Genomic DNA, 19,902 nt, shown 5'->3' with positions numbered 1-19,902 from the left:
CTGACTGTATGCAGTAACAGGTAGACATAGCATCTCTCTCCTGGCTGAACGGAGGGGAGAGAAGAGGGACTGGCTGCTGGAATTTTTATGTGTGAAGTAAACTGTGAGGGAAGAGGAAGAGGAGGAGGAGAAGAGGGGGAGAGGGTCTCAGTCTCTTCATCCCCCAATGCTCCACTTGACACCATGCTGCTCTGTGTGGGTTTGGTCCTCAGGGGAAAATCCTTAAAATGATGGAAGACAATAAGCAGCTGGCTCAGAGGATCGATGGGGCCATCCAGTCTGCCAGTCAGGAGGTGACCAACCTGCGCTCAGAGCTGTCGGCCACCAGCCGTAGACTGGCAGAGCTGGGGGCCAGCAGCCCCCCCTCGCCCCTGGAGAACAACCACCAGCATCACCAGCACAACCACCATGACCATGACAGCCTCCGCTACCAGGGTGAGTTACACTCACTGAGTGTGTGTGAGTGTGTGCGAGTACATATACCTTTACGTGTGACTGTCTTTAAAACGAGTGTGGGAAATATTTGCGGTAACGCACAACTGGCCGTCTAGATGACTAATCTCATTCCGCTGTTCCTCCGCTAACTTTTTCCTCCGCTGGATAACTCACAGCAGCCTGATAGGGAAGTGGGAGAATGGAACCAGGGCAAGTCTACTCCTGGTGTGCGTTCCCAGGCAGCGGTGGAGTCTCTGTGGGTTTCTCTGGGGCTGCGCTCCCCCTGGCTCCGGCTCCGTGGTTGGCTCTTTCTCTCTCTGTCTGTGTGAGCCGGGAGACAGTTGCTACCAGACGCTCTGGCATGAGTCTTGCGCCACAATACACTGCCATGAAGGGGAGAGGTGTGAGAGCAGTGAGCACATGGTTGATCAGGGTGATCTGGACAGTCGTACTCATGTTGCTTCATTCACGTCATAACATGCACTAGGCGGTGTCTCTTAAAGTTTGCTCATAGATGTAGTGGAGCCTATAGGATATAAGTGTGGGGGTGTTTCAGAGCCTGTGCGTTCGCTGAGCTGTGTGTGATGGGATTCATGACAGTAGGATGTAGTGGTTTGTGAGTCTGCTACCGCTTTGTCTTATTTATAGTTCCACTGAGAGCGGGCAATTGTGCATGTCAGCTACAGTATCAGTCAAAAGTTTGGACACACCTACTCATTCAAGGGTTTTTCTTTATTTTTTTAAACTATTTTCTACATTGTAGAATAACAGTGGACATCAAAACTATGAAATAACACATATGGAATCATGTAGTAACCAAAACAGTGTTAAACAAAATTCTTTGCCTTGATGACAGCTTTGCACACTCTTGGCACTCTCTCAACCAGCTTCACCTGGAATGCTTTTCCAGCAGACTTGAAGGAGTTCACACATATGCTGAACACTTGTTGGCTTATTTTCCTTCGCTCTGTGGTCCAACTCATCCCAAACCATCTCAATTGGGTTGAGGTCAGGTGATTGTGGAGGCCAGGTCATCTGATGCAGCACTCCATCACTCTCCTTCTTGGTCAAATAGCCCTTACACGACCTGGAGGGCCATCCCACTAAGCGCAAACCAGATGGGATGGTGTAACGCTCAGAATGCTGTGGTAGCCATGCTGGTTAAGTGTGCCTTGAATTCCAAATAAATCAGTGTCACCAGCAAAGCACCCCCACACCATCACACCTCCTCCTCTATGCTTCACGGTGGGAACCACACATGCAGAGATCATCCGTTCATCTACTCTGCGTCTCACAAAGACACGGAACAAAAAATCTAAAATCTGTACTCATCAGACCAAAGGACAGATTTCCACCGGTCTAATATCCATTGCTCATGTTTCTTGGCCCAAGCAAGTCTCTTCTTATTATTGGTGTCCTTTAGTAGTGGTTTCTTTGCAGCAATTCGACCATGAAGGCCAGATTCACGTAGTCTCCTCTGAACAGTTGATGTTGAGATGTGTCTGTTACTTGAACTCTGTGAAGCATTTATTTGGGCTGAAATCTGAGGTGCAGTTAATTGCCAATTTCTGAGGCTGGTAACTCTAATGAACCTATCCTCTGCAGCAGAGGTGACTCTGGGTCTTCCTTTCCTGTCGCGTCGTCATGAGAGGCAGTTTCATCATAGCGCTTGATGGTTTTTGCGACTGCACTTACTGTAAATATACTTTAAAAGTTCTTGAAATGTTCTGTATTGACTGACCTTCATGTCTTAAAGTAATGATGGACTGTCGTTTCTCTTTGCTTATTTGAGCTGTTCTTGCCATAATATGGACTTGGTCTTTTACCAAATAAGGTTATCTTTTGTATACCAACCCTACCTTGTCACAACACAACTGATTGGCTCAAACGCATTAAGAAGGAAAGAAATTCCACAAATTTACTTTTAACAAGGCACACATGTTAATTGAAATGCATTCCAAGTGACTACCTTATGAAGCTGGTTGAGAGAATGCCAAGTGTATGCAAAGCTGTCATCAAGGCAACAGGTGGCTACTTTGAAGAATCTAAAATCGAACACTTTTTTGGTTACTACATGATTCCATATGTGTTATTTCATAGTTGATGTCTTCTCTATTATAATACAATGTAGTAAAATAGTAAAAATAAAGACAAACCCTTGAATGAGGAGGTGTGTCCACACTTCTGAGTGGTACTGTAGACCATAAGGGATTCTGGTATAGTTTGCTATTGTTTTGATTCATTCAGACAGGAGAGATGTGTGAACAATACCATTAGTTCATTATTTAGCATCTGTTCGTCTGTGAGATTTCTTCTCCTGCTGTTGGGGGTGTTTCTTCTTGAGGCCTGACACCTCAAGACATCAGCTGTTGTGCACAGACAACCAAGAGGATGAAAGTTTGATGTGAGATGAAGAGACTGACGTCCTTTTAGTTTTCTGAAATTCCACAAATTGAAATTCCACAAATTAACTTTGAACAAGGCACACCTGTTAATTGAAATGCAATCCAGGTGACTACCTCATGAAGCTGGATGAGAGAATGCCAAGAGTGCGCAAAGCTGTCATCAAGGCCATGGGTGGCTACTTTGAAGAATCTCAAATATTATTTATATATATTTTTTGGACTAGGTGTGTTCAAACTTTTGACAGGTACTGTATGTCAATGCAAGTTTGTAAGTAGGGATGTGTCGGTTGGCGTAGGCTGTGTGTTTGTCAGGTGACATCAGAGAGGAAGGGACTGACACTCCTTCCACGTAACCTCAGGCTGTTCGGTTCCCGACTGAGCTTAGATATGCCAGGGAGGGGAACAGGAGATATTGAGCTGGTGGCTCTGTGATGCGTCGTAGGTGGCTCTGTCTTTCTGATGGTCCTCTCTGTGTGTTGGGCAGATGGTGTTGAGCAGAGCAGCAGGTGATCTCAGCTGGAGATGGTTGGCCTGCAGGGTTTAAAGCACAGCACAGAGTCGACTGGTCAGTGCGAAATATCTACCAGCTCCCCCAAGCTTGCTCTGCTTGCTTGGTTTTAAACTCTCTGTTTGAACAGGTTCCATTAGCATGTTAGCATTCCCACACTAAGTGGATGCTATATGAGGGCCACTACAGTACACTGGGACTGTGGGAGACGGTTGGGTTCAGCGGTTGGGAATGTGACTCCCTCCCCTCCCCTCCCTCCTTTGCAGTCATGCAGTGTTAACAGGGAGCCTTAGTTCTGCATTCTCACATTCCTCTGCATCAGGGCAGTGGTGTCATGCTTCCTGTTCCCTGGCAGGGCGGGCGGCAGGGCAGCCAGTCAGGTGACTGGAGTTATGTGAGGCTGATTAGGCAAAACCGAAACAGATACACACGTACCTCTCGCCCCACTGCATCTTGGGAAAGGAACTCGGTTAAATACTCTCACCCGGGAAAGAGAGGGGCCCACAAAGCTGAACACTTATACTGTCTTTGTTTAAGGACATCTTACAAGATGAGGCTTAAGATTGTTCATGTGTGAGACTTAGATTTCTCTGATTTCTCCTCTTAGTCAAATTTCACCACTTCGTCAGAGGAGGTATCAGATAAATCAGCTACAGCACTCAGTGGATTAAGAGATTAAGAGTTCGTGAGGTGTTCCCTTCTCCATGTCTGGGTATTTGTTAGTCTGTTTGTTAGTCCTGCCCTGAGCCGGATCAAGGCTAGCGAACAGACAAGACTTGTTAGTATGCACGGGCTGACTCCTGTAAATATATTCTACTGTGCAGAAATGGCAGGAATTTTTTACTGAGTTTCACCTCTGTGGGACCTCAATAACATCACTGACAGATGTCCAGTAAGGCTATAAAACGATAGCTCAATCTGCTTCCTTGCCCTTGGAATGCCCTTCTAAAACCAACCACTGGCTGGCATTGACACAAGATTAAATCACCACTCACCAGCCATGATGCCCTGTGACGAAGACTAGTTCCCTAACTTTGAACCCCCTTAGAAGTAGCTTCTAGGTGGCAGCCCACTGGGCACACACTGGTTGAATCGACGTTGTTTCAATGAAATAACGTTGAACCAACGTGGAGTAGACGTTGAATTGACATCGGTGCCCAGAGGGAGCAAAGCCAGTGTGTTCGTGATCTGACTCGTAGTGAATTTGCATAAATAAATAAGCCTATGTGAGAATCGGCCTGTTTTCTGCTGGTGTGTTGCACTTTGTACCACCCCTGGTAATACAGGAGTATCTATCTACAGTAGGAGGCTGCAACCACTGTGCTGTTGAATGTAACAAATGACCTGCCTATTCCAGGTGCTGACACTAATGTATTCATCATGGGGGGATGACCCCCTCGGCACGATTGGCCACTATACTTAATCCATCACTTGGATGTCTGCGATCTGTTTAGCATTCCTAAATGTTGCTGATGTTCCAGCGACAAATCAAATACATTACGCTCGCCCCTAATACGTGTCTGACTGGGGGGGGGCTATCTGCACGTCTGAGCTGGAGGAGCAGGACCAGAATGAAAACATTTCTGTCCTCTAAAATCAATGCACTGTAAGCCTATTCCAATATATGTAGTTGTGGCTGTCTGATCATCAGCATCCTGCAGACGCTGGGTGAGCGTGCACTCATCACAGACTCATGGGAATCTGCCAATTAGACGCCATAAAGCGCCTAAGATGCAGCCGTAAAGAAGGCAGCCTTCAGGTAGTCAGAGAGACAATTCTGTTCCGACAGGGGGAGAATACATCTGACTTATAACACGCTGGATTGTGCTGAATACCAGGGGAAATAGCTGTAATATGGGCTGTATGTTACACCTGCCACAGGGGCTGTCGGTCATGGTCAAGGTTGGAGTGAGGGATTGGGGATTTAACTTGGAAGCATTGTTCAGGTTTTAATCTGATCTGAGACAGTTCTTGGTGGGCCTGAGAAATGGTCCGAATTTTAGGGTAAGGGTTCCATTGTGGCATTAGTGATGTAGTTGGAATGAAGGACAAGCTATACTCTCTGCACCCTACTGAAGCATGGAGAGGATTGTGGACTTTTACCGGCTGAAAGACCCCTTTCGATAGTGCACATGCTTCTAGTCAGTTTGAAAGGGAATAACCTCCAACACTTCTTAATACAAAGTAATTTATACTCAACTTTTCTCTGCAGATGAGAGAAGTGAAACCATGTTAGTTTATGCTGCCCACAGAGCCCTGTGAGGAAGACTAGTTCTCACCATCTGGCCTGAGTTTGGTAGAGGCTCCAGCTCTCTCATTACCTCATGGTGCTCTGGAGCAGTAGAACTAAAGGCTGGGAACAGAGCTGCAGGGGAAAGCCCCACCTCCTCACCCCCTCTCTCCCCCTTCTCTCCTGGGACCACCCGCCTTCCTGTTCCCTCTCCACAGAGAAAGTATGCTCTGTGCTGAGCCAGAACCTCCCTCTCCTCCCCCACCCTCCTAACTCCCTGCCTGGCCTCCCCCAGCCACGCCCTGTCTGTGGCCAATGCAGCGTGAGAGGAACTGTGTCCAAACAATAGCCAGAGGCAAGGCTGGCCTCTCTGTCTCTTTCTCTTTCTCCCTCTCTTTCTCTCTTGCTCTTTTTCTCTCTCTCTACCCCTCTCTCTCTCTCTCTCTCTCTCCAGAGGAAAGGCTAATCATCCCTTCAGCTCACAGAGAGCTCCAGGGGCTCCAGCTCCACTGCTAGCCAAGCCCCAAGGCACTGAGGCAGTGAGGCATCACCTCACTGGGGAAGAATGGGAGCTGGACCCCTATGATGTTGACCATGGCCTTGTGTGATGAGAGGGGGACACCTGCAGATCGAAGAGCTATTTTCTTATTGAGAAATACAGTAAAACCTTACTCAGGGTTTGATGAATTGGGAATTGAAGAAATTAGATTTTGCTGCAATACTTTCGTTGAAATTCGGATTTCATGTATAGAATACAGGTGTGCAAAATCAATTGCACATATGCAGTTTAGTGTCTCTCTTGACTAGACTAGTATGATTTGTGTTTACATTGTCAGCCGTTGTTCTACAGTGTCTGGTAGTGGCTTGTAATACATAATGACTCTATTGTTGTCTGTCTGTTCCCTCTGTTAATAAGGCTAGGCCTGGTAATGAGTCCATTGAGACTGAGCCAGGCACGTTGCAGACAGACAGGCCTGTATCAGTGTGAACAGTAGTACATGCAAACTGATGGAGTGATGATGAACAGAGATGTTCCATCCCGACTACAAGATGTTTAGGTGTTTTTGAGGAGGAAGCCGGCTGGGTGCAGGGTCCTGTTTATGTTCAGGTAGGGATAGTCAAGACATACGAGATGGGGATTACAGTGCCTTGCAAAACTATTCATCCCCCTTGGCATTTTTCCTATTTTGTTGCATTACAACCTGTAATTTAAATATATTTTTATTTGGATTTCATGTGATGGACATACACAAAATAGTTCAAATTGGTGAAGTGAAATGAAAAAAATAACTTGTTTCAAAAAAATATTAAAATGGAAAAGTGGTGTGTGCATATTTATTCACCCCCTTTTCTTTGAAGCCCCTAAATAAGATCTGGTGCAACCAATTACATTCAGAAGTCACATAATTAGTTAAATACAGCCCACCTGTGTGCAATCTAAGTGTCACATGATCTCAGTATATATACACCTGTTCCCAAAAGGCCCCAGAGTCTGCAAAACCACTAAGCAAGGGGTACCACCACCAAGCAAGTGGCACCATGAAGACCAAGGAGCTCTCCAACAGGCCAGGGACAAAGATGTGGAGAAGTACAGATCAGGGTTGTGTAATAAAAAAAAATATCAGGAACTTTGAACATCCCATTAAGCACCATTAAACCCATTTTCATTTTTTTTAAAGAATATGGCACCACAACAAACCTGCCAAGAGAGGGCCGCCCACCAAAACTCACAGACCTGGTAAGGAGGGCATTAATCAGAGAGGCAACAAAGAGACCAAAGACAACCCTGAAGGAGCTGCAAAGCTCCACAGCGGAGGTTGGAGCATCTGTCTATAGGACCACTTTAACTGTACATTCCACAGAGCTGGGCTTTACGGATGAGTGGCCAGAAAAAAGCCATTGCTTAAAGAAAAAAATAAGCAAACACATTTGGTGTTCGCCAAAAGGCGTGTGGGAGACTCCCCAAACATATGGAAGAAGGTAATCTGGTCTGATGAGACTACAATTGAGCTTTTTTGCCATCAAGGAAAACGCTATGTCTGGCACAAACCCAACACCTCTCATCACCCCGAGAATACCATCCCCACAGTGAAGCATGGTGGTGGCAGCATCATGCTGTAGGGATGTTTTTCATCGACAGGGACTGGGAAACTGGTCAGAATTGAAGGGATGATGGATGGTGCTAAATACAGTGAAAGTCTTGAGGGAAACCTGTTTCAGTCTTCCAGAGATTTGAGACTGGGACGGAGGTTCACCTTCCAGCAGGACAATGACCCTAAGCATACTGCTAAAGCAACACTTGAGTGGTTTAAGGGGAAACATTTAAATGTCTTGGAATGGCCTAGTCAAAGCCCAGACCTCAATCCAATTGAGAATCTGTGGTATGACTTAAAGATTGCTGTACACCAGTGGAACCCATCTGACTTTAAGGAGCTGGAGCAGTTTTGCCTTGAAGAATGGGTAAAAATCCCAGTGGCTAGATGTGCCAAGCTTATAGAGACATACCCCAAGACACTTGCAGCTGTAATTGCTGCAAAAGCTGGCTCTACAAAGTATTGACTTTGGGGGAGGATGAATAGTTATGCACGCTCAAGTTTTCAGTTTTTTTGTGTTATTTCTTGTTTGTTTCACAATATAACATATTTTGCATCTTCAAAGTGGTAGGCATGTTGTGTAAATCAAATGATACAAACCCCCCAAAAATATATTTTAATTCCAGGTTGTAAGGCAACAAAATAGGAAAAATGCCAAGGGGGATGAATACTTTCGCAAGCCACTGTATGTTTACGTTTTTGGGTCCATATTGGTTTAGTCACCATCATTCAATTGAAGGTCCGGGTTGACAAGGCATAGGGGTTAGTGAAGAGGTGTAAAGTGGAATGTGTGGATTCCTTTGGGGTCAAAATTTCCTGATGAAAAGTGACCTTGACTTGATTTGGGATTGATGGAGTTGGAAGACAGGGAGAGTCAGAAATGTGTCCCTCTTTCTACCTGGTGAGAGGACATACCTCCCTTCTGGGACCCTGCCTGCTCTGCCTGGTGAGGGGCCACATTTCTCCCTCTGGGGCCCTGCCTGGTGAGGGGCCACATTTCTCCCTCTGGGGCCCTGCCTGGCGAGGGGCCACACTTCTCCCTCTGGGGCCCTGCCTGCCCTGCCTGACACTGCAGCTGGTGATGGTAGCTCTTCTCTTCAGCTGGACAGCAGATGGCCTCGGTGGCAACGTCAGGCAGCCAATGACATCAACTGCTTCTTAATAGAGCCGACTGAGTCTGAGGCTGGCAGCGGAGCAGAACCAAGAGTGAGGAGACACACTGAGCCAAGCTGATACTTTCACATGTTGGAGTTGGAAGTGAGCGAAAGTCAATTCAAGGAGAAACTAAGAGTGTTTTTGAACCATACAATTAACTATTTGATACTGTAGATTCCTTCCCATTATAATTCCCTGCCATTGTGATGATATTGTTAATATGGTTTAACCACTGTTTTACATAGATAGCTAGATGCCTCCATCTCTAGTAAATTAATTTCATTCATGAAAGACAACGTTTTATTGGATTTCCACTCTTCTCTAATTCCATTCCGTATCCCACATGAGTTAGCTGAATAGTTAAGACATGGTGTAATGGGGACTTCCTGGGTCTGTTGTGGTCATGGCTGGGTCACGACTGTCTGTCTGAGGATGCCCTTTATTAGCTGGGACTAGGACTGAGCTGGGGCAGCTGCCGCTGTTGCTGCATGGGAATATTTCTCCGTTCTCTCCCTCTTCAGTTCCCTCCCTCTCTTCAGTTCCCTCCCCCTCTTCAGTTCCCTCCCTCTCTTCAGTTCCCCTCACTTGGCCCCCTCATCATAACATTATCAGCAGTGACACACTGCATAGTTCCTTTCCCGCCATAGATGACGATGGGGGGAGAAAGGAGCTTTGCAACAGGAAATGAGGCAATAAGCATCCTTCATGTCCTTTCTGTCTTGGTGGGAACCTGGGGTTTATTACGCCCCATATTTCAGAGCGGAGGGTTTGTTTTATGTATTGGGTGAAATAATGCTTCCTGTTCAGGTTTATGCAATCTGTAGCAAATGTATATCTGGAGAGGATCAGGAGGTGGGTCCAGGAAGGGGCTAGCTATCTCACTGAGGATGGGTCGGCCCTGTTACTGTGTGATTGTGATTGTAGGAGACGCTGCTTTAACTAGGGGGACTGGGGCTGATGCAGGTGCCTGCCTTGGTCTATGCGTGACTTAACACTGATGAGATGAGAGCAGACAGATTGAGTGTGTTCCTCTGTGGGGGTGGTAAAGAGAGGGTGGACGGAGGGGGGGGTGGCATCTCTCAAGGAACTGGCGCTTCTCTAATGATATGGACAGGACAGGCCTATGTCCAGAGGCAAGTGGACCGCGATGATACAAACCACTCTGGGATTCTGCTGTGTTAGACATATTAGACAGAGTGGGAGCAGAAGGCAGGGACAAGGAGGCAAAGAAAGGTTTAACAGTGAAGTCCAGTCCAGTGCACTCCCTTGAGTGGGTGTAGCGTGGCCATGTGATGGAACTCTCCCTCTCTCCCTCCCTCTCTGCCTCCCTCCCCTCTCCCCATCTTTCTCGTCCTCTCCACGGGAGGCCCAGATAATGATCCCATGTTTAAGAATCCAGCTCCCCTTTCTCCTCCCTGTCTCCCCCTCACCAGCTCCACACATCTAACCCTCTGTTTTCACCTTAAATCATCCAAATCTTTGTTGAGTCCAGACTTCAAACGGCTGTAACTTAGTGAGAGTTTGGGTGGAAGGATCGGGCATGCAGGCGCTCCTCTGAACAGTCCCTCAGCTCATCCTATTAAAATGCCTCATTGCTTTGGCAGAGGAGCCTTTTATTGCTGCTGGTACATATTGTTGCCTTGGCTGCAGTATAAATCCCTTCTCCAATGAGCAGTGACTTACTGCATGCGCAGGAAAATGAGTTTGAGGAAGTGCAGAGGCTGGGCCCCCCAGGGCCCCCCAGGGGACACAATGCGTGGCATTCCAACCATAGCACCGCCTGGAGTTTGCTGAATGGCATTGGCACTTGGATTTGGACCGGTGCCATTGTCATATGACACAAAAATAGTTTGGCCTTTGAAAGAACAATGCAGAACATACCTCATACCTACTTGTAAAAGATGGTGGTGGATCTTTGATGTTATGGGGCTATTTTGCTTCCACTTGTCCCTGGGGGCTTGTTAAGGTCAATGGCATCATGAACTTTACCAAGTACCGGGACATTTTAGCCAAAAACCCGATAGCGTCTGCCAGGAAGCTGAAACTTGGCCACAGTTGGATCTTCCAGCAAGACAATAAACCCAAGCACACATCAAAATCCACAAATAAATGGTTAATTGATCACAAAATCACTATTTTGCAACTGCCATCTCAGTCTCCCGACTAGAACCCCATTGAAACCTGTGGTTTGAATTGAAGAGTACAGTCCATAAGTGGAGACGAAGGATATCAAGGATCTGGAAAGATTCTGTATGAAGGATTGGTCTAAATTCCCTTCCAATGTGTTCTCCAATCTCATAAAACATTCTAGAAAAAGGCATAGTATTGAAAACAGGGGTCCCAATAATTTTGACCCCTATCTTTTTGTACTTAAACAAAATATATTTTTCTGAGCTATTGTATTAGTATAAAGGAATACCAATGTATTTTTTTTTGCATACAATATAGTATTTGTATTCTTTATTTTATACAGTCTTTTTTGCTCATCTTTATCACGGGTGCCAATCATTCCAGACCCCACTGTATATGCAAAAAAAAAACATTTCCAATTCACACATGCGTATTAATACACACTTGACATGTGTGAAATAGCACAAATATAAGCACCCACCAAATAATTATTATTACACACACACACACACCAGACCCGACTGTGTTCAACTTCAAGTATAGCCTGAGGGCTGAATCGTGACTTGAAAAATGCTCAGCGTAACTCAAACCTTCACAACAATCCTCCGTTGACATCGATTCATGATTTATACGAAAGTTGGAGTTAGCCACTCATACATCAAGTCCAGGTGTCAGGCTAAGTGCATGCTGGTTTGCACTGCATCCCTACTGTCATTCACAGAAAATTTGGTTAGATTTGTTTTACCGAAATGAATGCCCATGGAGTCATGTTGGGCACTTCTAATTGACCTCCCATAGAGTTCTTTGAGATACCTACTCTCCTCCCAGACGACAGCAGAGAGTGTTGATGTTTTAAACACTGCACCCCACTGCTCACTGCACCAGTCTGTTCACAATACCCCTGTAACGAATCAAATATAAGTTAGGAGAAATCAATTTGAGTAACTTTATAGGACAACAACCATGATTTAATGATTCTGATACTGTGTGCACCTTGAAAGTTTGAGGCATTTTTTTTTGATGTGTCGTAAAGTCATGCTCTATTTTCCATCACTTGAAATCTGAAAATCTTTTGACACGTCGTTATTACAGGAGTCTCTTCCTCCTTTTCAATTGTGTTTGTCTGCCGCTGAAAAGCGTTAGCAGGTTTCCCCGTTTTTTTATGCTGAGGAGACTCTACACAAATATTTACCTGGACCCCAATTACCCTGATATTATGACGGCACATAACACACACACACAACCACACACACAGTTTATCTTCTCTGAGGCCTATGTTCCTGTATGTCTGTAAATGGAATGTGTTTATACTGTCTGTCTGCCTGCCTCCTCAAACCAGATGTGTTTACTTACTATTACCCCAGGAGGTTGAAACATGAACTATTTGGAAGACAAAGTTCAGACAGTTGTGGTCAAGAACTCGTGAGCTAACTAATCCTTGTCAGGTCGTTACATCCATCCCTATCTTCTCCCACTAATGTTACTACACTCCAATTGTATAAACACACTCCAACTTCAGGCAGTTGAGATGGCCTACTGACATCCAAATCAGACTATCCCCTTTAATATCAACACTAACCATCCCTAAACTCCACACTCCAATTCCTACCCTAAATACAGACTTCCTGCTCTGTATTCTACTGTAACGCCCAGCCAAGCATACCCAGCCCTCAGTCTCAGAGACAGTGCTTAGTTCCTATTCTAAACCCTCCCACTCCATCCCTCTCCCATTATTATTCTGGGGGCCCGCCCTCTACTGTTGCCCATATTGGCTTTCTCAAAGTCAGGCTCATAGCAGCTCCTTAGAGGACAGATTCTAGTGGGTAGAATCTTCCATTCTGGCAACCGAACAATGAATTCCATTCAGCATGGCCGTTCCAACCGGTGGGTGTGTGGTTTCGGGGGGATTCAGACTGAAGGGTTTCCCACAAACCCCTCTAATTAACCACGACCAGAGACTCAGCTGCTCGCTCCGTCCAGAAATGTGCTCCCCAAACCAGTACTGCTTCTGTTCCATCCAGCCTGCTCTGTGAAACCCTTCCATATTTCCACAGGCGGGCAAATGTGCAGTGTACCAGAGAGAGAGCGAGAGCTGATGGGAATGAAACTTCAAATTGGTCTATTTCCCCCAAATTACATGGTGAAGGTTGGGCCATCAAAGCCTGTATATGCTGAGGAGAGATGGAAGATGCTGTCTGTCTGTCTGCCTCTCTGTCTTGAGGAGGGAGATAAATTCTTCCATGGTTATTCCATGGTGTGTGAGCTGAGACAGACGTTATTACTTTCCCTTTTATAAGGTTAATGTGTGCCCCAGGGCAAGAGCATGCCGGCTCAATCGTCCACATGAGAGGAGTGTGGGTAATTTACTGTGCATGGCTGGTGGCTCAGTGAGGCAATCTGGAGAGAGGAGACGGGAGAAGGGAACCACCCTCCATGGTCTCACTGCTCCTAATGGACCAACAGGCTGGGGTTGGAGGAAGGAAGAGAATGATTGATTTTTAGAGCAGTCCATAAAGCTTGGTACCTCAGTACTGTTATAACAATGGCAAACACAGGCATCATTAGGCTGTTATTAGGGCTGAGGGGGTGGTCTGAGAGGTAGGGGGAGATGGGGGGGGTGTCAGGACTGGGGGTAATCTACAGGTGGGATAAAAACACACCTGCAGTCCCAAGGCAAAGTCTTTCCCTGGCTAGAGTGCTCTGTTTTTACCCAGTTAGCTGCAAGAGCTGGAGGAGCTGTGTGTGCATGCATGTATGTGTGTTTGTGTCTCCTTAGTTTGGTCGCACACACACGGAACAACATGACCCACATTAGCTGAATTCCCTCGGTGACAGCCTGAGATGTGTTTTCAACCCTGTTCTCCCAGAGAGAATGTCATTTTCAAAGGGTGTGAAAACGCAACAAGCTCACATGAGTAGAGAGAGAGAGAGAGCGAGAGAGAGAGAAAGTATTTAAATTGATGCGAAGAGAGGAGACAGAGATAGACTTCACACTGTAACAAGAGGGAAGTGGAGAGCAGCACCTCTCATGGGTGAGGTAACAGGTTATAGTATTGAGTCTCACAGCATATGAAGAGGATGGGAACATTTTAATGATTCAGAAATTGTGTTCTGTCTCCTGATTGACACTATTAGACTGAACCCCCCTCCTCCCTCCCCAGCAATACCACAGTTATCCTGTGGTAGGGCAGTGGGTTAATGACCTGACTGCAGAGCTGAAGCTTGGAGGTTCAATGCCACATATTCTTTAACCATGTTTCTATTGAAAAGCGCTAAAAGAGAGGATGTCTTCATTTCTTCAGATTTATAAAATCAGAAATGGAATAAGCGTAGATAATAAAACATTGTGTAAAAATGTAATATGTTCAACTTTTTTTTATTTGAAACGTACCTGATATAATTCCTACTTTGAAGTTCTTGATATGATCCTCCTGTCTTATTTTTCATGATCTGAAAAGCAAAAGTGATCCTAGATCAGTACTCACAGTCTATAAGTGGGCCTAGGGGTACGCAGCATATAAAGAGTATGATGGTGAATAACCCAGTTACCAGTATTTCACTGGGTTAGTTAAGGCTAAAAAGGAAGCATGGAATTCCTGATCAACCGTTCTGCCATGGCTATATACTGAAAAAATAAGATGTAAGAGCGCTTCCCTGCTGGTACAGAGGATAAAAGACCTGGCTTAGGAACCAAACATTTAAGGTTCAAACCCCACATTTTTTGATTGTCAGCATATGAAGTGTAAAAAATATGGTTGTGTTTGTATTATTAAATGCTGTTCATTAAATTAAAATGGCATGTGTCTATATATCACCTTCAAATGCAAAGTGTCATTAAATCTGGAGAGAAACATAATGGGGATGTATTCCAATCTGCTTTCTGATGCTTTAAGGAGCTACACATTTGCATGCTGAGAATGTTGTGGTAATATTAGGTCAAACTTAAACATACCATTTTCGAAATGTTAAACCTAAAACGAATGAAAACTATGAACATGATAAAAACGGACTTGTGGAACATTGTGCAACGTTGTGGGAATGTAAAGTGCAAACTATGCGAATATCAAAAGGATATTCTTGCAACAACCCAGACAACTCCCATAACCTAATAAAATGTTCTGGGAACTGTTAAAGAACTTAGGCCAGGTGTTCTGTCAGCATTCGTACAACATTGTAGGAATGTCCTGTGTAACCTAACTTAAACATTGTATGAATGTCATCAAAACTGAGCTTGTTTTGGGAACCTATCTTTCATAATGTACCCAGACTTTCCCCACAACCTAAATAAATGTTCTGGGAACCTTTAAAGAACTCAGGAAGGCTGTTCTGTCAACCTTCTTGCAACGTCAAAGGAACGTGTTGTGCACCTTGAGACAGACATTCTCTGAATGTCAGCACAACCGGACAGTATTATATGTCTCTTGTCATATCCCAAAAATATTACCACAGCCTAAAGAAACATTCTGGGAACCTTTTAAAGAACAGACGAAATATACAAACATTCTATAATCATCAGCACGACTGGACAGTTTTTGTGATATCAGAACATTTGCCAGGACCTAATGAATGTTCTAGGGACTTTCACAGAACCAATTTTGGTTTGCTGGGGAGTGTTGACCTTTTCAGAAAGTCAATGAGAGCCCAATCAGGTTTATGCTGGTTTCACAATGTTCCCATACTGCCTGGCTGGCCTTTATGAATAAATAAAGTTCAAGTACCTGCATAGAACAGTGCTGCAGCAGTAGGTGAAGTCATTATCAGTCAAGATGATCAGGTTTGTAATCATTTCAGTGAACGTGCTGTACGGTATTGTATAGTAAAGCATGTACGAGACGTACGGTTTAGGGCATGTGGTTCTTTGCCGATCAGACTTGGCTGGTGAGATCAGTTTCCCCTCTGAGAGTAAAGATAGCTGCTCTTTCTGCACCCCATGTGTTTACATTTCAATTACTGTCTTATTGGCGTCTGACAAGCCAACACATTTTTACCAATCTATCTAACTGGCCTCTCCCATTCCAAACCCAATTCTTAATCCAAACCAGAGGGGGAATTCCTGGATCCTGTTGTGGAATCAAACATCTCTCCACAATAATTACATACACATGTCAAGGAGGTTTTATGATCCACAAGTTTTGTAAAGTGTTTTTGGAAGTGGGAATGTGGGAATTTAGTTTCCCGCCAAGTGTGTCATCTGTCCTATGCAGATGCAATGTTTAGACAGCTTGAGTAAGGCCATACACACATTCCATTAGTGTGTGACGTTCGTAGTGAGCAGTCCAGCATTTGGAGTGATATCTTTGTTAATGTCCTCCATCATGTCAATGTGACATTAGTGTTAAGCCTTTGTCGACGTGTCATTAGTGTTAAGCCTTTGTCGACGTGTCATTAGTGTTAAGCCTTTGTCGACGTGTCATTAGTGTTAAGCCTTTGTCGACGTGACAGTAGTGTTAAGCCTTTGTCGACGTGACAGTAGTGTTAAGCCTTTGTCGACGTGTCATTAGTGTTAAGCCTTTGTCGACGTGACAGTAGTGTTAAGCCTTCAATCGACGTGTCATTAGTGTTAAGCCTTTGTCGACTTGTCATTAGTGTTAAGCCTTTGTCGACGTGTCATTAGTGTTAAGCTTTGTCGACGTGACATTACTGTTAAGCCTTTGTCGACGTGTCATTAGTGTTAAGCCTTTGTCGACGTGACAGTAGTGTTAAGCCTTTGTCAACGTGACAGTAGTGTTAAGCCTTTGTCAACGTGACAGTAGTGTTAAGCCTTTGTCAACGTGACAGTAGTGTTAAGCCTTTGTCGACTTGACAGTAGTGTTAAGCCTTTGTCAACGTGACAGTAGTGTTAAGCCTTCGTTGAAGTATCATTAGTGTTATGCCTTCGTTGACGTGTCATTAGTGTTAAGCCTTCGTTGATGTGTCATTAGTGTTAAGCCTTCGTTGATGTGTCATTAGTGTTAAGCCTTTGTCGACGTGACATTCGCGTTAAGCCTTTGGATGTGTTTGGATCTTTCTTTGTGGAGTTGTAATGGTGGTTGTTTTAGTGGCTTTGCCATTGGTGGGTTTGTCAGTGTGTGCCATTTGCTTTGTGACGGTGCTAGTTATGCCTCTTGAGTCTTCACTGTTGAAGTGGCATTCAAGTACTTTGTTTCTTTCACCAGAAGTTGGCTAGCTCAGTCACATTTTCAATTCTCTGTGTTTTCTTGCAAACTTGTGTTTCTTTATTTTCCATTTCTTTGTTCGTGTTGTTCAGAACTTTAAAACAACAGCCTTGTCCAAAGTTGATTTATTATCCTTTACAAGCACAGATGGTATTTGTTGTATTTGATGGGAAAATATACTTGGCTGTGGCCTGCTTTTCCGGCACTATTGGGGAGAGAGACGGAGAGGGATGGAAAGAGAGAGAGAGAGTGAGAGATAATAAAAAAAGAATGATGTATGTGGGTAATGGACTGTTCAATGACAGAGCAGCCCTGATGCAGTTTAGGGCGGTGCATTCTCTGTAGATGACCACGCAGAATACCAAACAATAAGACAATTAAGATTAGACGATTACTCCAATTCTAGTAACACGATTTCTCTCTGGAATATGTCTTAATTGACACGGTCAAGGAAGAGAACCATGTCCATTCAGAGAACCGAGAACTGTCATGCATCTTTCATCAGCTGGTGATGTATAGATTATATTGCGTTTTTTCTCTAGAGTCGTTGTGCTAGTGGGGGTGTTGGGAGGATATAGGTTTGCATGTGTGTGTTTGTGTGAATTATGCAGCCCTGGAGCCTTCAGTGCTAATGTGATGAGCAGTGCAGCAGCCGAGAGGCGTGTGCTTCACCATTGTGCGAGACAAGTAATGAGTGTATGGTAATATGCATGCAGACTTTAATTGGGCGAAATGAGCGGGCTGAAGAGGCTACTCCATCATGATGTGGATGAGTAGAGAGGCAGGTGACAGAGTGGAGAAAGAGCTAATAGGTTTCCTTTCATCCCTCTGCTGCTCCTGTCTGTCCATATGTCTCTAGCAGGCAGCTGCATGAAGCCACTGGAACGTTATTGCCTCAGTTGTTGACTTGAGATTGATAATGAAAGGACCGTTCTGATAATGAAAGGACCGTTCTGATAATGAAAGGACCGTTCTGAAGAAGGGAAAAACTCTCTCAGAGAAAAAGGCTCCCTTCTTGGGATGTCTATAATCCCAGCTCTCACTCTTTCATGTAACGACTGTGTGTGTAACGTCAGAGGAGTAACGTCAGAGGAGTAACGTCAGAGGAGTAACGTCAGAGGAGTAACGTCAGAGGAGTAACGTCAGAGGAGTAACGTCAGAGGAGTAACGTCAGAGGAGTAACGTCAGAGGAGTAACGTCAGAGGAGTAACGTCAGAGGAGTAACGTCACATGTGTAACGTCAGAGGAGTAACGTCAGAGGAGTAACGTCACATGTGTAACGTCACAGGTGTAAGTTATTTGTACAGTATACAGTGTGGCAAAAAAGTATTTAGTCAGCCACCAATTGTGCAAGTTCTCCCACTTAAAAAGATGAGAGAGGCCTGTAATTTTCATCATAGGTACACTTCAACTATGACAGACAAAATGAGAAAAAAAATCCAGAAAATCACATTGTAGGATTTTTAATGAATTTATTTGCAAATTATGGTGGAAAATAAGTATTTGGTCAATAACAAAAGTTTCTCAATACTTTGTTATATACCCTTTGTTGGCAATGACAGAGGTCAAACGTTTTCTGTAAGTCTTCACAAGGTTTTCACACACTGTTGCTGGTATTTTGGCCCATTCCTCCATGCAGATCTCCTCTAGAGCAGTGATGTTTTGGGGCTGTTGCTGGGCAACACGGACTTTCAACTCCCTCCAAAGATTTTCTATGGGGTTGAGATCTGGAGACTGGCTAGGCCACTCCAGGACCTTGAAATGCTTCTTCGTTGCCCGGGCGGTGTGTTTGGGATCGTTTTCTGGATTTTTTTTCTCATTTTGTCTGTCATAGTTGAAGTGTACTTATGATGAAAATTACAGGCCTCTCTCATCTTTTTAAGTGGGAGAACTTGCACAATTGGTGGCTGACTAAATACTTTTTTGCCCCACTGTATGTGTACCTTTCAGTGTGCACTGGTGTTTTACGTGGTCAAACAATGTCACATTGCAGTTCCCAAAGAGCCTTACTAACTGACATCTATAGATGGCTGCAGGTTCAACTAATTCTCACTTTCAGCACACACACACACACACCCCTGGCTGACTGAATGTCTTGCAGGGATAGAAGCTGAAGTGGCTGACAACATCGCTAGTCATTATCGTTAATGGCAGTGATTATCACATTCAAGGGTGGTTCTCGGTAAGATGACATACTGGACTATAGTTGCGCTACTGCAGGATGAGTGGACCTGGATCTACTACTAGATGTGTACCAGGAGTGTTGTATGGTGAGATATGTGCATAGACTCCTACTCTGAATCCCTTTAACACCGCTGTCTCTGATTTAAAATTTCAAAGGATTACAACAATATTGTCTGAGGCATTTACATATGGCGCCGTGTCACACTCATGTCTTAGCACTGTAATACAGGAAGGTTCAACCTATACGATTACACTGTTTAGTGGTGTCATGGCTGGTGATTGGCTGGGTGGTGTGTAGCCCAGAGAGAGATGGCCCATCTGGCGTGCCGTGTGACCCCTGGGGAGGTCGTTGGGGGGGCGGGGAAGGGTGGATCAAAGTGCGGGTCACCAGCAGGAGGCTGATGAGGGCAAGAGAGGTGGGGGATGGGGACGGGTGGGGGCGTGGACAGATTGCCATGGTAATCTGAATCCCTCATCTGGGATAAGCAAACGGAAGCAGCATCAGTGGAGAGAGGGAGGAAAAAGGGAGGACATGGACTTTCCCCTTGGTGTGGAGGGCAGAGAGGATGTTGCGGCCTAGCTGTGTTCCGTTGGAGCTGGATGGACA

The 19,902-nt window shown here is 44.9% G+C and overlaps 1 protein-coding gene across 5 annotated transcripts in view; it reads left to right on the top strand.

Annotated features, from left to right (window-relative positions):
• kaznb (kazrin, periplakin interacting protein b) overlaps positions 1-19,902 on the top strand; it is a 158,472-nt gene that overhangs the window by 64,344 nt on the left and 74,226 nt on the right. For all 5 annotated transcript variants that reach the window (XM_055868160.1, XM_055868159.1, XM_055868161.1 and 2 more), the window contains one exon: positions 213-435. In XM_055868160.1, the coding sequence (XP_055724135.1) occupies positions 213-435 (223 nt within the window). The remainder of the gene's footprint in view (positions 1-212; positions 436-19,902) is intronic.

Source organism: Salvelinus fontinalis, chromosome 18 (assembly GCF_029448725.1).
Source record: "Salvelinus fontinalis isolate EN_2023a chromosome 18, ASM2944872v1, whole genome shotgun sequence".
Classification (NCBI taxonomy): domain Eukaryota; kingdom Metazoa; phylum Chordata; class Actinopteri; order Salmoniformes; family Salmonidae; genus Salvelinus; species Salvelinus fontinalis.
This window is presented reverse-complemented; position numbering and strand designations above follow the sequence as displayed.